The sequence below is a fragment of the Neoarius graeffei genome, chromosome 19 (genome assembly GCF_027579695.1).
Source record: "Neoarius graeffei isolate fNeoGra1 chromosome 19, fNeoGra1.pri, whole genome shotgun sequence".
NCBI lineage: Eukaryota > Metazoa > Chordata > Actinopteri > Siluriformes > Ariidae > Neoarius > Neoarius graeffei.
The window spans coordinates 68,659,856-68,684,439 of NC_083587.1; the positions used below are offsets into that span (position 1 = coordinate 68,659,856).

The 24,584-nt window shown below is 41.2% G+C and overlaps 1 protein-coding gene across 2 annotated transcripts; it reads right to left on the bottom strand.

Annotated features, from left to right (window-relative positions):
* Nucleotides 1–209: 209 nt before the first annotated feature.
* Nucleotides 210–18,115, bottom strand: si:dkey-205h13.2 (cartilage intermediate layer protein 1). Of its 2 annotated transcripts, none has more exons than XM_060900519.1 (7): nt 17,791–18,115; nt 17,173–17,242; nt 7,520–7,723; nt 7,307–7,334; nt 7,172–7,216; nt 6,834–7,005; nt 210–555 (listed from the first exon to the last, which is right to left on the bottom strand). In XM_060900519.1, the coding sequence occupies exons 3-7, from the start codon at nt 7,529–7,531 to the stop codon at nt 429–431; spliced, it is 384 nt and encodes a 127-aa protein (XP_060756502.1). In that variant the 5' UTR covers nt 7,532–7,723; nt 17,173–17,242; nt 17,791–18,115; the 3' UTR covers nt 210–428. The 2 variants fall into 2 exon arrangements, with proteins under 2 accessions (XP_060756502.1, XP_060756501.1); XM_060900518.1 differs by having other exon boundaries at nt 7,520–7,556; nt 17,173–17,244.
* Nucleotides 18,116–24,584: the final 6,469 nt, after the last annotated feature.

Sequence of the window (24,584 nt, forward strand, 5' to 3'; positions counted from 1 at the left end):
TACCTGGAGTTACAGTATTTATACTGCTCAGTTTAGAGAAGGTAAACACTGCATCGGAGACCTGCACATATGCCATTCATTAAAAACCTACACCACCATTGACATGACTGATTTGGAGGAGACCAATATCCCAGAGATACTCCATGGAAAACTAATCCCATCTGAGTAGAGATCAAGAATCAGACAAGCAGCAGGACTGAAGGCCAGTAACTTGTTTTATTGTTTCATCAGTTTCTCATTAAAGAGCAAACTCATTGTTCAAGCAGTTAATCTTCAAAATCAAATGCAATTGATCAAGTTTGTTCTGTACATGTTCTTGAGCACTTGTTCTCATACACACACAGATTCAAGTTATTAATTAAAAGAGACATGAAACAATAAGAATTCAGAATGTTGCAGAAAGATGAGGGGAGACACAGGTGAACCTTTTAGTTCTTGACGGCTGCAGCTGCTCGGGACCACGGACATTGGCACTGAAAACGCACCTTGTAATCCAGACACTTTTTATTTTCCTGATAACGATTCACACAGGCAAAGCCATTCGCCGTGTCATAGCTGAGAGAGAGAGAGAGAGAGAGAGAGAGAGAGAGAGAGAGAGATTTTACAGAACCATGTTTCAATTTCATAGGACATGAAGAATCTGATCTATAAAACACAGAACAGTTCTAATTCCAACAGGTTCTACAGTGTTCTAGAAGCAGCTGTAATGGTTTGCACCACAATGTTCAGAAGTCAAGACTAGGGTTACACAAGTAAACTGTTACAGTTAAATACTGAATGATGGCCAGTGTGTTGATGCAGCGTTCCTGTTACCAGCCTGAAGCTGCTTTTCCTAGAACAGCATGTCCACCCGTTTTATACCACAGTAATTTACCCACAGTTATTGGTATCTAGAAACTGCATAGCATTAACTCCAGTCCTGAAGATGTCACAAACTTTACAGCTTCACCGCTGACTGTTAAAACACCAACACCGGAAACTCCATCCATAAACTTTCCAGAAACCTCCTTACAGATCATAACTACTACAAACCCTGTTTCCAGAAAAGTTGGGATATTTTCCAAAATGCAATAAAAAACAAAAATCTGTGATTTGTTAATTCACGTGAACCTTTACTTAACTGACAAAAGCAGAAAGAAAAGTTTTTCAATCATTTTACTGATGAGCTTAATTGTATTTTGTAAATATAAATGAAAGTTTTAATTTGATGCCTACAACATACTCAAAATAGTTGGGACAGAGGCATTATTACCATTGTATTACATCACCTTTCCTTTAATATCACTTTTTAAATCATATGGGATCTGAGGATACGAATTGTCTCAGTTTTACTATTGGAATTTTTGTCCATTTTTGCTTGATACAAGACTTCAGCTGCCCAACAGTCTGTGGTCTCTGTTGTCTGATTCTCCTCTTTATATTTTCAAGAAGCAACTGATAAAGGAAATCTTGTATAATCCAACTACAAAATTACACTGATCTATCTTTCCAAATCCTTGTTATAAATAAATTGTTCATAAATGATGATGTTTTCATGTTTAATATTAGACTTGTCGATCTTTAGCTTAACCCTATCATATTTTCAGCAAATCGATGTCATTATTGTTATTTTACTATGTATTCATAAAGTTGACCCTAATATTGTCATTTTTATTTTAACAAGGGGAGACCCTCAAAAAAACATCAGGTTTCAGGCCTCCCCTGCATGTTTTGTATTTGTTATATTTTGTTAAGCCAATTTTGTTCTTGTATTTGCAATAAACAATAAAACAAAACAAATAAAATTGTAAAAAAAAAAAAAAAAAAAGGTTGTGCAATACATTCTCAATAGGAGACAGATGTGGACTGGCAGCAGGCCAGTTAAGCACACTCACTCTGTGTCTATGAAGCTACACCATTGTAGCCCCTGCAGAATGAGGCATGGCATTGTCCTGCTCAAATCAGTATGGATTTCCCATGAAAAGAGGTCACCTCAGTAGTAACATATGTCGCTAAAATTCCAATATACGCCTCCGCATCAATGGTACCTTCACACACATATAACTCACCCATGCCGTGGGCACTGATCCCCCCAAAACCATCACAGATGCTGCTTCTACACCTTCCTCTGACAACAAACTGGATGGATATGTTCACATTTGGCACTGAGAACTCGCTGTCCGGTTTTCCCGAAAACGAGCTGAAATGTGACTCATCTGACCACAGCACATGTTTCCACTGTCTTTCAGTCCATCTGAGAGGAGTTCAGGCCCAGAGAAATCAGTGGCATTTCTGCATAGAACTGATGAACGGCTTCCTCCTTGTGTAATACAGTTTCAGGTTGCATTTCTGGATGCAGCGGCGGACTGTGTTAATTGACAGCGGTTTTCCGAAATACTCCCAAGCCCATGTGGCTACTGTGGCAGCGGTGGCATGGCCAAGCATCAGTTTGTGAATGGTGGGTGGGGCCAGGGAAGGTGAGTGGCAAAGTCAGTACACCTGTTGGCAATTAATGTTGTGTCTGTGTGTTTTGCAGTGAGGATGAAAGGTAGAAAAGGAGGAAGAGAGCAATGAGAGAGGATCTCTCCCAACCAGAGCATGCGCGTATGTGTGTGAGAAAGCGAACGAGATTACTAAAGCTGAAAAGCAAACACACAATTGAAAATACAGTCTGTGTTAACATCATTTCCCACCTGCCATGCTTCAGTACTCCACCCACATCAGAGGTTCACTACAACTATATTTGTCACATTAGCATGACGGTTTCTCAGGCAGTGCCACCTGAGGGCTCAAAGGAACTCAGCCTTCAAGTCTGGTGACGAGAAGGCACTGAGAACAGCGAGAGCCAACTTGAACCATGCCATCAGACTAGCAAAGCGTGCTCACAGTCAAAAAATTCAGGACTTTTTCCATGACGCTACTAACACCAGGGATATGTGGCAAGGCATACGGGCTATCATAAACTCCCCTCCCCTCCCGAGTGTAATGATGACGTGGACTTCCTCAATGAACTCAATAACTTCTTTGGGAGGTTTGAGGCACTAAATAGCACTCCTGCAGTGAAAAGCATCCCCATCAGGATGAAAAGGCACTCTGTCTTGATACAGCTGAGGTGTGGAGTACTCTGAGGAGAGTCAACACACGGAAGGCCCCGGGCCCCAACAATATTCCTGGTTGGGTGCTCAGGGAATGTGCAGACCAACTGGCTTATGTTCTATCAGACATTTTCAACACCTCACTGGATCAACCCAAAGTCCCATCATGTTTCAAGACTGCCACCATCATCCCAGTGCCAAACAAACCTCAAATCACATCACTCAATGACTACCGGCCTGTCGCACTCACTCCCATTATGGTGAAGTGCTTTGAGAGGCTAGTAAAGGAGCACATCACCTCCAGGCTCCCTCCCACGTTTAACCCCTTCCAGTTTGCCTACCAGCCAAACTGCTCCACTGAGGATGCCATCTCTTCTGGTCTTCACCTGAGCCTTGCATACCTGGAGGAGAATAACAGTCATGTGCGGATGCTGTTTCTGGATTTCAGTTCAGCATTTAATACCATCATTCCACAGCATCTGGTGAACAAACTGGGACCCCTGGGCTTCAGCACCCCCCTGTGCAACTGGCTGCTAGACTTCCTCACTGAAAGAACACAGTCAGTGCAGGTCGGACAGAATACCTCCAGTGTCATCACCCTCAGCACAGGCTCCCCTCAGGGCTGTGTCCTGAGCCCTCTGCTGTTCACTCTGATGACACATGACTGCGTACCCAGGGCTACCAGCAACCACATTGTGAAGTTTGCAGATGACACAACAGTGGTGGGCCTCATCAGGGACGACAATGACCTGGCCTACAGAGAGGAGGTGGAGCAGCAGGTGGGCTGGTGCAGAGAAAACAACCTGATCCTCATTGTCGACTTTAGGAAGAACCAGCCCAGCCACGCTCCACTTCTCATCAACAACACGGCTGTGGAGATGGTAAATAGCACCAAGTTCCTGGGGGTGCACATCACAGACAACTTCACCTGGTCTGTGAACACTGTCACTGGTCAAGAAGGCACAGCAGCATCTCCACTTCCTGAGTAGGATGAGGAGAGCCTACTTGCCTCCACCCATCCTCACTACATTCTACAGAAGCACCATAGAGAGCGTTCTAACCAGCTGCATCTCTGTGTGGTGTGGAGGCTGCAGTGCTTCTGACTGGAAGAATGTGAGGAGAGCAGTGAGGACAGCAGAGAAGATCATTGGGACTTCTCTTCCCTCCATTCAGGACATTGCACCTAAGCGCTGCATGTCCCAAGCCAGAAACATCAGTGACCCCTCACACCCTCACTATGGACTGTTCTTCCTCCTGGCCTCTGGAAAGAGGTTCCGCAGCATTCGGTGCAGGACCACCAGGTTCTGTAACAGCTTTTCCCCCCAGGTCACCAGACTGCTGAACTCCAAATCCAAACTCTAAATCAAACTGAACTCTAAACTTCTATTTACACTTCAACAATTCCTAATTCCACAGGTCACTTTGTAATATTTTTGCTGCTGCATATTTTAATATATATTTAATTCCATGCTGAGCCAAATTGCAATGAAATTTCGTTGTGTACACTTGTTGCATACCAAGTGACAATAGAGGATGTCTATGTCAAATTAGCATGACGGTTTCTCAAGCAGTGGCACGTGAGGGCTCAAAGGTCTCGCCCATTCAACAGTGGTTTCTGGCCTTGCCCTTTACGCTGGGTTGGATTGACTGGTAAAGTTATCAATTGGTTAAAATCATACTTAAAAGATAGAAGCTTCTTTGTTACCCTGGGAAATTGTTCCTCAACGTCAATGCCCTTGACCTGTGGTGTCCCCCAGGGGTCGATTCTTGGACCATTACTTTTCAACCTTTATATGCTCCCACTTGGGCAAATTATCAATAAAAATTCAATTTTGTATCACTGCTATGCAGATGATACCCAAATTTATTTTGCTCTATCACCAAATGATTATGCCCCCCTTGAATGTCTCTACCAGTGTATCGATCAAATCAATAGCTGGATGTCACAAAATTTTCTTCAGCTGAACACAGATAAAACAGAAATAATTCTATTTGGAAAAAAAGATGAAAGACTCAGGATTACCACTATTCTTGACACAAAAGGGATTAAAACTAAAGAAATGGTTAAAAATCTTGGTGTTTTCATTGACAGCGAGCTAAACTTTGACAGTCACATGAAAGCAATCACTAAAACGGCATTTTATCACCTAAAAAACATTTCCAAACTAAGAGGACTTATGTCAAAACATGATCTGGAAAAACTAATACATGCCTTCATCTCTAGTAGGGTTGATTACTGCAATGGCCTTTTCACAGGCCTGCCAAAAAAGACCATCAAACGACTTCAGCTGGTTCAAAATGCAGCGGCGAGGGTTCTTACACGAACAAAAAGGACAGAGCACATTACTCCAATTCTAAGGTCCCTTCACTGGCTTCCAGTAAGCTACAGAATTGACTTTAAAGCATTGCTGCTGGTGTACAAATCTCTAAATGGTACAGGGCCCAATTACCTCTCTGATATGTTGCAGCGGCCTAACCCAATCAGATCTACCAGATCGCAACAGAAAAATTTACTATTAAAACCTGTTGTTAAAACAAAGTGTGGTGAAGCAGCTTTTAGCTACTATGCAGTGCAGCTATGGAACCAACTCCCAGAGGACATTAAAAATGCTCCTGCTGTTGGCAGCTTCAAATCTAGGTTAAAGACCAAGCTGTTTTCAGATGCTTTCTGTTAAATAATTAATATTTTTTTTTATAATCTTTTTCTCTGCATGTTTTAAATTTATTTTAACTTTATTCTATTTTATTCTGCTAGGTTTTTTTTTTTCTCTTTCTCTTTCTTTTTCTCCTTTTTCTTTTTGGCATTTTAATATTTTATTTCTACTATTGTTTAATTCTTATTATTTTCTTTTAATTCTTTTAATTCTTTTAATTAATTATTTTAGAATAAAGATAAAATTATTTTATGTAATTTTATTTCTCTATTGTTTACTGTTTTTGTTTTTATTTCTGTAAAGCACATTGAACTGCCATTGTGTATGAAATGTGCTATATAAATAAACTTGCCTTGCCTTGCCTTGCCTTACGCATTGAGATGTGTCCGAATTCCCTGAAACTTTTCACAATATTATGCACTGCCAATTTTGGACAACCTAAAATCTTTCATTGAGAAGTGTTCTTCTTGAATTGACAGACAATTCTCTCATGAATTTTGGCACAAAGCAGTGAGCCACGCCCCATCCTTGCTTGCAAAGACTGAGCCTTTGGTGCTGCTCCTTTTAAACCCAATAATGATACCAATTAACTTGCTTACTGTGGAATCTTCCAGAATGGTGTTACTTGAATATCCGATAAACTTTTCAGTCTTATTTTGCCTCTGTCCCAACTTTTTTGAATGTGTTTCAGGCATCAAATTCTAACTTCATTTATTTTTACAAAATACAATTAAGTTGGTCAGTAAAACTATTGAAAATCTTTCCTTTTCCTTTTGTCATTTAAATAAAGGTTCACATGAATTAACAAATCACAGATTTTTGTTTTTGTTCCATTTTGGAAAATATCCCAACTTTACTGGAAATGGGGTTCGCACATAGATCTGAATCCCTTTATGTGGAGCAGCCAGAACACAAGTCCCTGTGAATGAGCTGTTACTATAGAATTAACCTTAAAGCATATTAGTATAAACCTGTGATCTGTAGCTGTCACGCTGTCACAGCTGTTGTTATAGAAATGAAACGCCTTCTGATTAATCTGAGTCCTGAAAGCTGTTTAACCCCAATTTTAAAACTGCAACATGGAAGACTATAAAAGAAAACTCACTATTGAAATGACTGTCCAGTGGATAAGGCTGAAAGACCAGAGAGAGTCTGAACCTCAATGGCTAAAGGCTTGGCGCAGATCTTCCCTGGATATTCTGTTCTCAGCTCTTTGAGTGTTTCATAATCTCCAAATCCATTTGAATCATCACGGTCAAACCACTGAGTGCAACAAACTGAGAACAAAGATATAATAACTTTATAATTAAAGATACAATACTGTATGTTTACATTATTATTTGGTTTATGATGAGAGTTTGCTTTTCACTGTGTAATATTAACATAGAACATTAGTTTCTACAACATGGTTTAACACATCAGCTGGGAAATTTTAAAACTCACCATAGGACTTAGGAGGCGAAGCTGCCTGGTTTTGGGAAAGGGTTCCTGCAAAGCAGACATAAAACTTATTACAACAGTCACTAACACCCACAAAGGCCTGTTGACATCAGTAGTAATAGATTTGATTTGACTTACCCACTGTAATCAAGATCACACTGAAGACCTTGAATAAAAAAGTCAGATTATATTTAAAGCTTCAAAATAAAAAACATATATCAGAAATCTCAACCTAAACAAAATTTGTCCATCTTAAAAGACAATTAAAGTACTAAAACAAACACAGAAAAATAATGAGAATGAAGATGGAGAACATCAGCATCACTGAAGCTCAAAGAAAATGAAACTCACCGACAACTTCATGCTGCCTGCAGTCTTTACTCCAAAACTAACAGAACAAAGAACATATTTAAAGACATGTATCTACAGAGACATCTAGTGGAAAAAAACAAATATTACAGGAGGTTCAAGGAATAATCATGCGTTGTTGACTGTGTTGTCCACTAGATGTCGCTCTTTAGACAGTTTTATTGCCGTAGGTCTGCTTTTTCACATCTGCAGTGCGGATAACAAACAGAGAGACAAATATAAATGAGTGAATAAATACGTAAATTAGAAATGAATGTAGTTTAAACAAGATTTGTCCGTTTTGCCAAAGCGTAGGGGAGAAAAAGCATTAATTAACTGCGTATCCCCGCTCGAGCCTGAATACCCGGGTGAGATGGTGGCGTCTGATTTGCTTTATGGGACACATGAGGAGGGTGCAGTGCCTCAAATGGACTGCTATCTCACGACATAGGGTGTGTGTTTCATGATCTCAGTATGCGGAGCGGTTTGGCTTTCGGCCCGGTTTAACCGCGCTAACACAAGTCTTTTAAATTTAATAAAGGTCTGTGTTTGGGTTCAGTCTCCAGTCTGTCCTTGTCCTCTTGGTCATTGTTTACGAGCCTGAAGAAAGAGAGAAATGAGACACACACACAGCTGTCAGGTTTTATTCAATCTGAAGTTTACTGATAAAGGATGAATATAAAGGACTCTTCTCAAGCAAAGTGTTTACAAATGCGTATCAAAACAGAAGGTTAGGCCGGTCCACACCGGGTCTGCGATATGCAGAGGACGCAAGAGAAAGAGAGCAAAAACTAAAACAACACCAGACAGTTAAGGCTTGTCAGTGATGGAAGATTTCAAGGGAACGTTATGTTACAGATAAAATAATCACAGGAAACTAGAACAAGCTGACATTATTCTAACGCTGTTGACTTTTATTCAATCAGAATAACTACAGATGGTGATGTTGGACATCTTCAGGTCAGGTGTACTGTACATGTTACATCAGTAACAGAGCACGCAGTCTGAGTTACCAACGATCTGACACAGGATATCAAGAGGTGGGAGACAGCACCACGCTAATACGAGAATTAATACTAGAATTCCAGAAGGCTGCGAGAATTTTCGTCCCAAGCCAAAGCGGATGCCCCTCATCATCTCACTCATCATCTTTTCAGCACAGTTATCACCTATGCAACTTTACATGGTTATGCAAATGTTAAACGCTTGTCATTTTGAGTGAAGCTACACCTGAGAAAGAGAAAAAAAACCTGTGTGCGCGCACTTGTCAGAAACGTGATACCCGCATTAGCGCAGAATGTGTCACGTTCAGCAACAACAAGAAGTTTAATTTATATCAGGCCTTTCACCAACCCAAGGACGCTTAGCGTAATGGCACTTCGGAAAGAGAAACAAATCAACCGAAAGAAAAGATAACAAAGAAAACAAACAGGAGACAGAAAAGGAAAAAACAAAATGACAATTTCCATGAGCATAAAGATAACAGATTTGCTCAAAGCACTGAAAAAGACAGAACAGTCAGTGGTAAGAAGAGGAGGGATAGCAGACAGAGAACAGATAAGAGACACAGTATCAGATGGTGTAAAAAATAGGCAGTGTTGAACATAAACATGCTAAATGCGTGCTGTTCCTTGGAAGTGATCATATTTTTGGTCAACTGAACAAATCAGTTTGCAACTAATGAACATGATTGTGAGTGTAGCTCCCTGGTAAGAGTGAACGATGAAGAGAAGTAGAGATAATGGGCGAAAATATCATTTGTCCTTGTCTTGATCAGTGTTGTCTGACAGCAGTGCGTGCTGATGCGCGACACTACTGGTTTGCTTATATCAGTAGACTCCAAGAATTCTCGAATGGTGGGTTACATTTGATAATTTAATTGCTGATCAAATTTCACACTGGATTCAGTGCAGTTCATTAAAATTTTTTGAAGAAATTAAAGTGAACGAGATGAGTTCACTTTTAGGACTGTGAACTATGAATGTGAAGTAGTTAATTTTAACCTGTGCGAACTGAACTTTGAACAAGAGAAAATAAGAATAGGTTAAAAAAATCTATTGTCATCTTTTAAAATGAAAATGTCACATGAGAAAAGGCAGGACAGACTTAGGGAGAGCTGAACGAGCATGTTTATTGTGTAGGAGAGGATGTCATTGACAAAACATTTCTTTGAAGCCCAGGGCTTCAGAGATCATCAGGCGTAGGTGATCTATGAAGAACTTTAAGGACAGTTATAGTGGGAGTGAGAGTATTAACAAACATAGTGGAGGTGAAAGGGCAGGGTGAGCCCTCCCTAGCTGCCCATTTTGGTACCTCATCAGCAAGAGTAGTACCCTTACGCTCTTCCTTTTCATCAGAGTCATGACCTTTAACCTTCACCATGGCTAATTGTGATGGTAAAGTACAAGCATGAATGAGGTCTGAGATGAGCCTGGCATTCGAGATTGGCTTGAAGGATGTGTTAATATTTTGTGAAGGTTGATGTTTTCTGACCCAGAGAACAATATTCACATGCCCAGTGACCTGGTTTTCACAACAATGACAGATGCCTGGGTGCCTATTTTTGCCTTTATTGTGTGGGAGTTGGGTCTGACCTTTTGGATAAGAAACAATGAGAACATTATGCTTAGGGTGGGTTCCCATTTTGACTGGCAGAGCTCCAACTAATTCTAATTCACGAACATGCTCGGCAAGCTATGGAGGAGTTAATTCATACAAGCCAGTGGTGGTGAATTTCATGTGCACTTCTAACATATTGCCCAAAAACGTAGTCACATATACAACAGACATATCTTTATCTAGAGATTACCCAGCATGTTGAGTCCATGCTTTATGGAAACTGGCCACAGAAAGCGAGCCTAATTCCTGAGTCTCTTGTTTGCAATTAATGACATGAGTGAGCTTGTACACCACAATGTATGCATTTTTTTTTTTAAATGCCTGCATGCAAAAGTCCTCGAAATTATCAAGGATGGACCAGAAATAAACATAAGAGGATTCTGCTTCAGAATTAGGGAGCACATAATTTTTGGGATTCAGAGAGATAACATCAGTTACAAGGTCCTCTTCAGTACATGAGTGCTGTAACGGACATATCAGAATATGGTGAAAATTGGGATCTGCAATTTGCACATAAAGAGAGGATGAGCATAGAGTGTCAACCAATGCATGTGAATTACTCAGGGAAGGTAGACTTTTAAACATTTTGTGAATTTCAGAGGTTTTACTTATACAGTACCATTTTAGCACCTACTTGAACAAAAGGAAATGTGTATTAGTCAAAGTGCTTTCAGAAGAGCAAGACGGTCCAGAAGGGCTGGGTACAGAGAAGAAGTGGAGGGTACAGAGAAGGAGGGGTGAGTACAGAGAAGAAGAGGTGGGTATAGTGAATAAAGGGAGGGAACAGAGAAGTGGACAGTACAGAGAAGAAGTGGAGGGAACAGAGAAGAATGAGTGGATACAGAGAAGAAGTGGAGGGTACACATAAGAAATAGAGGGTACAGAGAAGTGAAGGGTACACAGATAAAGAGGTGGGTACAGAGAATAAGTGGAGGGTACAGAGAAGAAGTGGAGGATACAGAGAGGAAGGGGAGGGTATAGAGAAGAAGTGATAGGTATAGAGAAGAAGTGGAGGGAACAGAGAAGAAGTGGAGAGTACAGAGAGGAAGTGGAGGGAACAGAGAAGATGGGGTGGGTACAGAGAAGTGGAGGGTACAAAGATGGGGTGGGTACAGAGAAGTGGTGGGTACAAAGATGAAGAGGTGGGTACAGAGAAGAAGTGGTGAGTACAGAGAAGAATTGGAGGGTCCAGAGAGGAAGGGGAGGGTACAGAGAAGAAGTGGAGGGTCCAGAGAGGAAGGGGAGGGTACAGAGAAGATGGGGTGGGTACAGAGAAGAATGGGTGAGTAGAGAGAAGAAATGCTCAGCTGTGTGTCTTTAAAGGATATATGCAGAACCTTTATTTTTAAATTAATTTCTGAGTGGATAGTATCTCCATCCTTGATGCTTGTATGCTGCATAAATGGGAATAAAAAATATATATTTTTTGAGAGTTTAAATCAACCGCAAAGTCGGCATTTGAACTGCCCCGCTGAGCCAGCCAGCCCTGAGTGCATGACGTCACAGCGGTAACCGGTTTTAAGGCTGAGGCCTTTGACAGCTACAGTGGCATGCAAAAGTTTGGGCACCCTTACTGGAAATGTCTGTTACTATGAATAGTTAAGTGAGCAGAAGATCAACTGATCACCAAAAGGCATAAAAGTAAGGATGACACATTTCTTTTCAGCGTTTTCTGCAAGATTTGTGTATTATTTTTGTTTTGTACAATTGGAGAGTGAAAAAAGAAAAGGAACATCATGTGAAAGTTTGGGCACCCCAATACATTTGAGTTCTTAGGTAACTTTTACCAAGGTTCCAGACCTTAATTAGCTTATTGAGCTGTGGCTTCTTCAAATTCTTCATTAGGAAAGGTCAGATGATGCAGACTTCAAAGCTGTATAAATTCTCTGACTCCTCAAACTTGCCCATCAACAGCCATGGGCTCCTCTAAGCAACAAAGCAGGAGAAGGCTACAAGAACGTAGCAAAGTGTTTTCAGGTAGCTGTTTCCTCAGATTGTAATGTTATGAAGAAATGGCAGTTAACAGAAACAGTGGAGATCAAGGTGAGGTCTGGAAGATGAAGAAAACTTTCTGAAAGAACTGCTCATTGGATTGTTAGAAAGGCAAATAAAAACCCTGTTTGACTGCAAAAGACCTTCAGAAAGATTTAGCAGACCCTGGAGTGGTGGTGCACTGTTCTACTCTGCAGCGACACCTGAACAAATATGACCTTCATGGGAGAGTCATCAGAAGAAAACCTTTCCTGCGTCCGAGCCACAAAATTCAGCGTCTGAAGTTTGCAAATGAACATCTAAATAAGGTTGATGCATTTTGGAAACATAAAATAGAAAAATAGAACTTTTTGGCCACAATGTGCAAAGGTATGTTTGGAGAAAAAAGGGAGCCAAATTCCAGGAAAAGAACACCTCTCCGACTCTGAAGCATGGGTGTGGATCGATCATGCTTTGGGGTTGTGTTGCAGCCAGTGGCACAGGGCACATTTCATTGGTTGAGGGAAGCATGGATTCAAATAAATACCAGCAAACTCTGGAAGCAAACATCACACCATCTGTAAAAAAGTTGAAGTTAAAAAGAGGATGGGTCCTACAGTAAGACGATGATCCAAAACACACCTCAAAATCTACAGTGGAATACCTCAAGAGGCCCAAGCTGAAGGTTTTGCCCGGGCCCTCACAGTCCCCTGACCTAAACATCATTGAAAATCTGTGGATAGATCTCAAAAGAGCAGTGCATGCAAGACAGCCCAGGAAACTTGTAGAACTGGAAGCCTTTTGCAAGGACGAATGTGTGAAAATCCCCCAGGTAAGAACTGAAAGATTATTAGCTGGCTACAAAAAGTGTTTACAAGCTGTGATACTTGCCAAAGGGGGTGTTACTAGGTACTAGTCATGCAGGGTGCCCAAACTTTTGCTTTGGGCCCTTTTCCTTTTTATTGTCATTTTAAAAATGTCTCATCTCTTCTCATTATCTGTAGCCACTTTATCCTGTTCTACAGGGTCGCAGGCAAGCTGGATCCTATCCCAGCTGACTACGGGTGAAAGGCGGGGTACACCCTGGACAAGTCGCCAGGTCATCACAGGGCTGACACATAGACACAGACAACCATTCACACTCACATTCACACCTACGCTCAATTTAGAGTCACCAGTTAACCTAAGCTGCATGTCTTTGGACTGTGGGGGAAACCGGAGCACCCGGAGGAAACCCACGTGGACACGGGGAGAACATGCAAACTCCGCACAGAAAGGCCCTCGCCGGCCACAGGGCTTGAACCCGGACCTTCTTGCTGTGAGGCGACAGCGCTAACCACTACACCACCGTGCCGCCCATTTTAAAAATGTAAAAGATGAAAATAAAAAATTGTTTTTGCTTAAAATATAAAGGGAATGAGTCATGTTTAACTTTATGCCTTTTGGAGATCATTTCATCTTCAACTTGCTTAACTGTTCACAGTAACAGCAATTTTGACCAGGGGTGCCCAAACTTTTGCATACCACTGTATAGACCAAAGTCATATCGATAAAAATTTATGGTGAAAGTAAGAAATACCGTTACCGACTTGCTTAACTAAGACTGATTTGACTTCACTGATTGTGGGTTGACTCTCATTAAAACAGGATGGGTGTTATAACTTCTGCAACATACATGTACATGCATGCATTTTCACTGATAAAATGTAAAAGGCTCATTAAATAATCAGACAAACTGAGACAATCACATTCTGAAGCAAATTAAATAATCTTACACCGCTAACTTAAACACACAATACAAGTTACATGTATTCATCTATATGCAGGTAAACAACGTGTGGTGCTGTTTTTGTTGTTTTGTAACCAAATGAGAGTCGGAGCTTATCCGTCTGTGTTCTCGCTTCTTGAAGGCCGATCTTGTGGCCGATTGTTTTGAAACAATCTGACTTTCAGTTGTTCATTCAGTTCTCCGTTCATTTGCTTCTTCCACGTAAGGGCGAGATGGCAGCGATATCCAGTGTAGAAATCAGACGGCTGCTCCACTCATTCTCCATTTTCTCCCTACTGAGTACTTCGCCATTACTGCTCGGCTCAGGCAATTACTAAAACCCGGGACGGAACTGAACGTCACCGGTTTTAGTAACAACCGCGGGGAGGTCCCTGCCCGAGCGATAATATGTCTTGTCCCGTTCCATCCCAGGTTTTACCAACAACCCTCGGCTCACACTCCGGGAGAACTGGTGCAACTGAACTTATTTTCCTTTTAAAAAAATTTTAAATTAAATTAAATTAATACTTTCCTTTTCTTGTAGTTTTCTTTTCCTTTAATTGTTGGTACTGCACCCTCTTTCAATCCGGGCTTATAGCCAACGCTCCTCAACAGATCAGAGGTCTCGTACGAGTCTTCAGTAAAATGTGCAGAGCAGAGGAGAGACCACTTCGTAGGCACCCAATGTGCCTGTGAACTTCTCGCAAAACGCGTCCAAATCTTTGCAGTTTGAACATTCTTGGGCCATGAATGCAACGTAAATCCACCTTCTGTCATGTTGCTGCACCCGCCAGCAACACAGCTATGTGTCATGGCGATAAATTAGCTTAAAATGGAGGATCGGAGTTGCAGTCAGCTCTGTGTTTTAGTATAGCGGAAATGGTGATGAGACCGATAGACTTCCTGCTGTGACTTTATTGTTAACGCTTAAAACTATTCCTGTGCCATTCTTGAGGTCTCAAGGCATTTATAAACAAAAGTGAGGCCATGGCTCTGTGCATCTTCTTTAACAATTGTTGACTGAGATCGTACGGTGCAGACTGCTTGTATTAGAAGATTTAGGAATACACCTTTTTACCTTTTTAGCCTTAGTTATTTCCCTTTTCCAATTCAACCTTCATTGTGCTCCACACGTTGTACCCCTTAGTCATATAATTTATGTCCCAATTAAGATCTCCCATACCATCTAAAATCATTGAGGCACATTTACGAACTTTGCATTAGACAAAACTACCTTCACCTGAATAAGGTTTAAAGTCTAGGACCTTAGACCTTCTGAATACATTATCTATCCACAGGGTTACATACAGCTTGTGTCCACAACAATACATCCAATCTGAAGGTTTTTCACTGCAAAAATTGGCCTTTCAAAAATAAGAAATGAAAGATTAAAACAAGGGCGACACGGTGGTGTAGTGGTTAGTGCTGTCGCCTCACAGCAAGAAGGTCCGGGTTCGAGCCCCGTGGCCGGCGAGGGCCTTTCTGTGCGGAGTTTGCATGTCCTCCCCGTGTCCGCGTGGGTTTCCTCCGGGTGCTCCGGTTTCCCCCACAGTCCAAAGACATGCAGGTTAGGTTAACTGGTGACTCTAAATTGACCGTAGGTGTGAATGTGAGTGTGAATGGTTGTCTGTGTCTATGTGTCAGCCCTGTGATGACCTGGTGACTTGTCCAGGGTGAACCCCGCCTTTCACCCGTAGTCAGCTGGGATAGGCTCCAGCTCGCCTGCGACCCTGTAGAACAGGATAAAGCGGCTAGAGATAATGAGATGAGATGAGATTAAAACAAAGCATATTTGCTTGAATCAGGTGAAAAAAATCTGCCAATGGAACTAGTCAAATTTGACTTGGTAAGATTTCTTAAAGTAAGATGAAAAATCTAACCTGTTTTTAGATGAAATAATTCCAAAATAAGATTGGGGAACTTATTATGCGAGATCTGATTAACTCAAAATAATCACAATAGTTCTTATAACAAGATCGTACTTCTTACATTTAGCCATTCAAGTCATTTTTATTTATTTCATTTTAAGGGTATTTCACTTAAATTCATGGCAAAGTCTTAGCAGTAAAAACTAATTTAAGATAAATATACTAATATTAGGATTGTTAAATTCTACAACTAAGCATTGCTAGCTTAAAAGATTCTCCTTTTGTGACCTGTAATTAGTAAAATACTCTAGATATGAGACCAGAGACTATCTTGAATCAAGTTGATGACACGTGTAGCATTGCAACAAGTTTTTTTTTTTTTCCCATTTCAACATTCAAACATTAAAACATCTCTTAAGATTCCACTTCCCCAGGACCTCAGGCACAAAAAAAAAAAAATAAAAAAAAATAATAATAATAATAATAATAAGTCTATGCATTTTGACTTACAGTGCTTACACAATGGCAAAGCAACAGTGCATTTTGGGGGCACTGACTATTCATGTGTACGAGGGGTTTACAAGATCAGGCACAAAAAAACAAACAAACACTGAACTTAACTCACAGCATTCCAAAAAGCCCTCACTAAAACGCCTCCACTCACTCATAGCCTTTTTGAAGGCACTTGTCTGGTCTAGAGTCTGTACAGCATCTAGAAGGATCTCAATCTGAATGACTGAGTAAACAGTCACAGTAAACTTAGGATATGAAAGGTGACCCAAACGTCTACGCATTTTGACTTACAGTGCTTACACAACGCCAAAGCAACAATGCATTTTGGGGGCACTGACTATTTGTTTGTTTGTTTGGTTGGTTGGTTGGTTGGTTGGTTGGTGCCTGATTTCAGTAAAGTTCATTTATTCCCAAAACAAGCATACTTTGGGTTTTTTTTTTCTTGAAACAAGATGAACCGCATTTGACAAATGTCCAAAATGTACTTACTTGTTTTAAAAAAAAACTTGTTTTATTTTCAAAGGTGCTCCAAATAAGACTTTTTCAAGATGGACTGTCTAAAAACTAGCCTTTCTAGCTAAATGAGGTTTTGCTTGTTGGGCAATTGTGTCTTATAATAAGGGTGGCGAGATGTTTTGACTTGAAAATAGACAAATAAACTTCCTAAGATTTTTATTTTTTGCAGTGTTCACATGGATTAGGTTTGGGGTAGGAAGACCCTGATCCACCCCTTTAACAAATGTTAATGATCAACAAGGAAAAGGACATCCGGGGAACTCAGTAGGGAAACACCACCACCATATAATATTACAGTGTGAGAGGAAACACCGCTATAAAAACTAGACTCTAGGCTTCACTGAAAATAATTACCTCCAGATACAGACAGCATGAAAAGTGTCAAAAAGAAAACAACTTACCCACTGACTGTATCCTGGATGAAGTCTCCAAAATTCTTAGGGTTCAGTCTCCAACTAGTCTGTCCTTGTCCTCTTGGTCATTGGTTATGAGCCCGGAGAAAGAGAAATGAGACCCCACACACACACACATACACACACACACACACACACACATACACATACACACACACACACAGCTGTCAGGTTTTATTCAATCTGAAGTTTACTGATAAAGGATGAATATAAAGGACTCTTCTCAAGCAAAGTGTTTACAAATGCGTATCAAAACAGAAGGTTAGGCCGGTCCACACCGGGTCTGCGATATGCAGAGGACGCAAGAGAAAGAGAGCAAAAACTAAAACAACACCAGACAGTTAAGGCTTGTCAGTGATGGAAGATTACAAGGGAACATTATGTTACAGATAAAATAATCACAGGAAACTAGAACAAGCTGACATTATTCTAACAATCTACAAAACTGATTCCTTTAGATTGGACAGTGTAGCACCAGAATTCACAAGCCAAGCTGAGTTATGATTTATTAAACCTTTAGTCTTTATTTTACACAAAAAAATCATATTTCAACTTGTTCTAATAAATATTGAACTCGATCGAAGAAAATTCGAAGAAGTACACCACCTCCTCCAAATTCTTCTTCTCTGGGATTTTACAGCAGCTGACATCCGCAATGTTGCATTATTGCCACCTTCAGGTTTTATTCCTTCTCAGTCTTGATCCATTTTAAAGCCTCTCCCAATCCAGTCATCCATAAAAAGCTAAACATGAGTTTCCTCCCTTGACCACTGTCTCCACATTCTAATATACTGTTAAGGTTTCCTCTTCCTGCCCTTTTTCCTGTAACCATGTCATAATTTCATGTCTTTTATAAATTTCCTGCATGAGATAAAGATATGTTCTACCGTCTCAGCCTCATGGCACTGATTGTAAAGATGCGTATGGTGTTTTCTCATGACATGCAATGTGCTGTTAAGGTTGCTGTGCCCAATTCTCATCCTGCTTATGACTTGCTCTTTCCGTTTTGTTCCCCTATTTCCTGTCATACCCACGCTGTTGTGGAATGAGTGTAAGAGTCTCCCTTTTATTGCATTGTCCCAGTTCTGTTGCCACTCCTGATCGGCCGTTCTCCACACTCCACATTTCCCCTCTTATTTTGATAGTTTCAGATTGATTTCAACATTTCCTTTCTTGATTTTGCTTCTTTAGCCAGTTTATTTGCTCTCTCATTTCCCAGGATACCCGTGTGTGCTGGGACCCACAGGAATGTGATACTTCTCCCTTGTCTAACTATCCTCGAGTTATAAAACAAAATTTCATACAGCAGATCCTGATGACTTCTGGCTGTACCTGACTTGAAGCTTACAAGGGCCAACACAGAGTCACTATGTATTAGTATACTGCTGCAAAAATATTGTTTTTATATTTATGGTGGGCGGCACGGAGGTGTAGTGGTTAGCACTGTTTCCTCACAGCAAGAAGGTTCTGGGTTTGAACCCAGTGGCCAACAGGGGCCTTTCTGTGTGGAGTTTGCATGTTCTCCCCGTGTCTTCGTAAGTTTCCTCCAGGTGCTCCGGTTTCCCCCACAGTCCAAAGACATGCAGGTTAGGATAATTGGTGGCTCTAAATTGACTGTAGGTGTGAATTATTGTTTGTCTCTATGTGTCACCAATGCAATGATTTGGCAACTTGTCCAGTGTGTACCCCGCTTCTTGCCCATAGTTAGCTGGGATAGGCTCCAGCTTGCTCGCGACCCTGCACAGGATAAGTGGTTATGGATAATGGATGGATATTTATGGTCCCTATAATTGTATTATACACAAGCTAAATGTGTAGAAGCTCACCTCCTGTGTCATGATTGGCTTATAGTATCCCTCTTCTACATTACTATTGGTTGAGTTGTTAATATTGATAAAACAGTAGCCAATCAGGATATTGTATCCATGATGTATTTGCCAATCCTAGGTCAGGAGGCGAGATTATTATTAGTAGTAGTAGTAGGAATAGAAGTAGTAAGGAGGCTGGATTATTATGATTCTGAATACAGATGGGGAAAACAACCGTAGTCCACCTGTTTTATTCATTCAGGTGCATGCAGAAGTTTACACCCCCCAGCGCAGATTTAAGGGGGGACACACCCATGCGTGCACACACACACACCCATCCAAAAAAAAAAGTTTTAGTATATGGTTACTTGGAATTGTGACTTGAGTGTATTGCAGATACCAAGATATGCCCACCATTTTTTTTAATAATAAGGTTTAAAAAAATAAACAAAATAAATCATTATGTGGGACTGAGCTGAAGAGTTTATGGTTTAAAGTTATATTTAATATTAGGTCCTAGCTTAAGGCTCATTCACAACTCGCCGTACGTGCTATTACAGGCGGTCTACAGTAAACCATTTGGCAAAACCTTGCTTGAGACTTGCGTGACACTTGCGTGTGTTCAGCACCGTAGAAGGTCGCAGACTGGCCGTGGAGACTTTTGGTCCTGCACATGCAAATTCTACAGGTCTTCCAAAAAATCAAGAGTACATACACTACGTACGGGACCCGTACTCCTTTTGCATGCCTGAACCAAGTCAGCAGCACAGCTAGTAGGGGCTTTTTGCAATGACAGTATGATACATGGTCATTGTACAAGTGATGTGCCTGAGAATTACTACACAAGTACTCCACACTTGCTATTTGTGCAACCCCCAAGACAGAAATAGATCTCACTTTCTACCCCTATGTGTGGTGTGCACGCAGTGCATGCAGCCCGCACGAGACACGAGGGGCAAGACTCTGGGTATATATATTAGGGGAGGAACCAAGGAACCGATCATGTAGCATTGTAGAAGGGAAGAAGACCACCTCGTTTGCTGTTTTTATTTGAGTATATGTTAATTTACCATGCAAATGTCAAATAATAAAACATGAGTATAAGGGAATAACGCATTTTATTACATTGTAAAAAATCCCAACTAAACAGCCCAACAGTTTGAGCACTGAAACACACTCTGACTCCGAGCTGCTGTCCTGCTCCTGCTGAGTGGTGGGACGGGGTGCCGGGATGTCCTCGTCCTCATCACTGAGCATGGCACAATGGCCTGACAGCAATGATGGGATTGCAATGTCCTCACTTCTGGGCATCGTTAGTCGAAACATACATGAAAATCAGCATATATAATATTAATTACATAATCATATAGATAACGAAATGAATGTTTAAACCATGTGTATTATAGTGCAAGAGTTTTAATTAGTATTTACCTGTGAAAATACCTCTGGCGGGGTGCTGTGCCTTCTATTGGCTTGAAGGCATACTTCTCCCTGTCCATGCAGGGCTTGCCAGTGCTGCTACCATCATCATCAAATTATTCCTCCTCCTCCCTCTCTGCTGTTTCAGGCTGGGTTACTTCACTTTTGCTCGCTTCTTCTTGGGTCCCATTTTCTAAAGCCAAAATGATAAGATACTGCAGCAGGCTTACTGCGTACACACACATGTCAGCTGTCCGGCTCCTGCTCATATTCATTAATAGGGTCTCCCTGTACTTACTACACTCTGTGTATGTACATGGGACATGTGCTGTTTTGGGGGTGAGCCTCACTTTGATTTTTACGACAGCAGCTGGATCGGTCTGTGAGAGATGTTGATTTTTGCAATGGCTCTGAAGAAAAGCTGCTTGAAATCCCCCAAGTCTTGGGAACTAAGGGCCTCTGCATGCTCTTGCGACAAGGCTTTCGCAGATAGCTTTTCGCAGACAGTTGTAATTTATCATTGAGCGGGGAGTAATAGGCATGCGCGATGTTATTCACCGCCACAACGCAAAGGGGCGCAAAGTCGCGAAATCGCTAGGAGTAGTTGGTTGTGGATGTGGTTAGTGGAGTGTTTATCCTCCGGTTACTTATAATGACTAGAACTGGAGTCGTATAGATGTACGTACGTCCTCACTTCCTCGATCAACCGCTCTTCGTGCTGCTCCATTTTCGCTCGTGTTTTTAAAAATGGCGGTCGTGAAAACAAACCAAACCGGGAAAGTAAGGAAGCGGAAGTGCGTGTACAGCGGATGTAGAGTGGACCAATCAGAGCCCTCTTGTCTGCGACGTTGTCTGCGAGGCTTCTGCGGTGGTCACAATTTTTGGGAGGTGCGCGCAGACCGTCTGCGAAGGTAGGGGGGCTGCGCAGACGCTATCTGCGATGCCGTCTGCGAGGACTGGGTTGTCAGCATAAATTGGCCTTAAGACTTATTATAGGACTTGTTCACATGCAACTCACACAATCATTGTATAGTTATCTCGGTCTGTTAGACTCAGGAGCTCAGATTGGACTTACTGACTTCGTATTATAGACATGCAACTCTTGCAGTCTTTGTTTATAGTTATCTCAGTATTAAGCGCTGTCTTAAATGGCCACTTACATTCCCTCAGTTTACCTGGGTCTATTCTCTGTCTTATCTGTACATTGAATGTCTTGAGCAGGAGCTCAGATTGCAGTTGCTAAAATAGTAATAATTTACTGATATAAGGTGTTTTGTGGTCAGTGTTCTACACTGTAGTGTGTCATGTGGTAATGCATTTTATGACAATACAACTTTCATAAATATTACCGTATATCAGTTGTAATTATATTCTACACATATACCTGCAACTCTGACGATATCATTTTCAGTAACTAATAAAATGGTTTTGAAAGTTCCTACTTTTAAAACATATTTTTGATACTGTAATTTTCTTTAAGAGATTTCATTTACAACATGTCTCCGACAGCTCAAAATGCATCTCCAGGCATTTAAAAACTGCAGAGCTTCTGGGGGCGTCTGGTGGCCCCTGGACCCTTGGCCTTACTGGGTTGATGCCCCCCCCCTTCCCATTTTCCTGTATCCCCCCCCCCTTTTGTCAAATCACCATTTTAACAGAAAAGATTAAAGCAGCACTAGGTAGGAATTTTACTTTAAATATCAGCTTCAAAATCATTTTGATGGGACTCTGACTTGTAATAGGGAGACTGGCTTTTCCATTCTGAGCCCGCGCCCAGTTCGCCAGTTATAGCACTACTGTATGTAACTCTGGCACGGCGTCCCTGAGATCTCTCATGAGAACTGTTTAACATTTTACAACACTGAGGGAATTGCGTAACACTTTACAGCACTCCAGCTAGCTTCCAAAATCAGCCAGCAGCACTAGCCTTAAAAATAAGCTGAATTGGTATTGTCAGTATGGACATCATGGCAGTTGAGGTGAAGAGGACAAAGAAGACACTGTGAGAGGAAGCTAGGAAGAGAAAAAGAGAGCATGAACAAGCAAGATAGTGGATAAGAGTAAATCTTGGAGCTAAGAGCCATAAAAGGCTCCTAGACAGACACTGAGCTGGGCTTCTTTCTGCTGAACAAGTGAGTAGTATTTAGAGTGACCATCCTCTTTTTCCTGGACATGTCTTCTTTTTGAGACCTAAAATATTCATCCGGCTGGGATTTCTAAGGCAACAAAAATGTCTGGGATTCAGCTTTTGCTTTCTACAGTCTCCACTCTTTGTGTTTTGTTTTTTTTGCATTGCTCTGACCTTTCCCTTTAGGTCCCGCCTTCTCGCACACCACCATTGGTCAGTCACATACACGCCCTTCATGTAAACACTGGTCAAACTGCACCTCAGTCATTACCCTCAGGACCACAGCAACAGCCAAGAGACAGAGCAGCAGTTTGTTGTTGACAGTGGCACAAAAAAAGGAAAACGAAATCAAGAGGGTCTGAAGAGCTTAAAAATGCCCAAATGCAAATGTAAATTCACAGATGAACTACAGAAAAAATTCCCATGTTTCCATCTTGGTCGGGAGCAGGGAGAAGCAGAATGTATCACCTGCAAAGCTGGCATGTACAGTACCAGTCAAAAGTTTGGAAACACCTTCAAATTTGATGTTTTAATTTTTTTCCTACATTATAAATTAATACTGAAGTCATCCAGACTATGCAGCAACATGTAAAGAATCATTTAGTAAACTTTAAAATGTTAATCAAATCAAAATATGTTTTAGATTTTAGATTCTTCAAAGTAGGCACCTTTTGCTTTGATTACAGCTTTGCACACTCTTGACATTCTCTCAATCAGCTTCATGAGGTCATCACTCAAAATGGTTTTCCAACAGTCTTGAAGGAGTTCCCAGAGGTGCTGAGCACTCATTGGCTGCTTTGCCTTCACTCTGCAGTCCAACTCATCCCAAACTTTTTCGGACTGACTGACCTTCATTTCTTAAAGTAATGATGGACTGTCATTTTTCTTTACTTAGTTGAGTAGTTCTTGGCATAATATGGATTAGAACAGTCCTCAAATAGGGCCATTCACTGTATACCAACTCTACCTCTTCACAACACAACTGATGGTCTCAAACACATTAAGAGGTCAAGAAATTCAAGAAATTAACTCTTGACAAGGCACAGCTGTAAACTGAAAGCCATTCCAGGTGACTACCTCGTAAAGCTGACTGAGAAAATGCCAAGATGTCCAAAGCTGTCATCTAAGCAAAAGGTGCCTACTTTGAAGAATCTAAAATATAAAACATATTCTGGTTTGATTAACACTTTTTTGTTTACCAAATAATTCCATATATATTTCTTCATAATGTCGATGACTTTAGTATTAATCTACAATTCAGAAAAATTTAAAATAATGAAAAAGCACTGAATTAGAGGCGCTTCCAAACTTTTGACTGGTATTGTAGGTGTCAGTGTCAAATGTCAGGGTGCAAGCACTTACAGATGCAAGCACAGGGGAGAGTAGGTGCATTACAAACTATCAGCAAATCCAAATCAATAAGCTGAAGATGTAGTCAGGGGCTGGCACGGGTCAGTCAATCAACTAACAGGATGTCAAAGGGCAGGTGAGGAAATGGATTTGGAAAATAAACATAAACTGAGTCAAAACATGAGTAGTCAGGCAGGAAGCCAGAAGGCTTAGTATGATCAGGTATGGAGACACAGAACAATACTTCACAACAGATGTTTGTGACTGCTGAGCTTATATAGGGAAGTGATTACTGGCAAATAGGAGACAGGTGCACTTGTTAGTATTCCAGAGATGAGGGGCACTGTGGGACTTGGGAGTTGTAGTCTGGAGCGGCCATGTTTGGAGGCTGCTCTGACCTCAGGTTTTCAGCTTTGTTACTGACAGAACCCCCCTTGAGGTGCTCCCTCTGGGAGCAAACTCCTTTCTTGGATGACCTCTCTTTTTTGGCACTGGCTTGTCAGGATGCTCTTTGTGGAATTCCTGGATGAGGAGTGGATCCAAGATGTCTCTGGATCTAACCCAGCTGCACTCCTCTGGGCTGTACCCCTCCCAGTCAACCAGGTACTCCAGCTGCCCTTGTCTGCACTGAGAATTGAGGATTTTATGAACCTAGTATATAGGGTCTCTTTCTAGTTCCAGGGAGGGATGTTCTT

Excerpts from the sequence above, each read along its gene's own strand:
- si:dkey-205h13.2 (XM_060900518.1), bottom strand. The coding sequence starts at position 17,834 with ATGTCAGCTGCTGTAAAATCCCAGAGAAGAAGAATTTGGAGGAG. Across the intron at positions 17,245-17,790 it reads AGAAGAAGAATTTGGAGGAG|AGGACAAGGACAGACTAGTT; the intron begins GTGGTGTACTTC and ends CCAATGACCAAG. Across the intron at positions 7,006-7,171 it reads TTCGCCTCCTAAGTCCTATG|TTTGTTGCACTCAGTGGTTT; the intron begins GTGAGTTTTAAA and ends CTTTGTTCTCAG.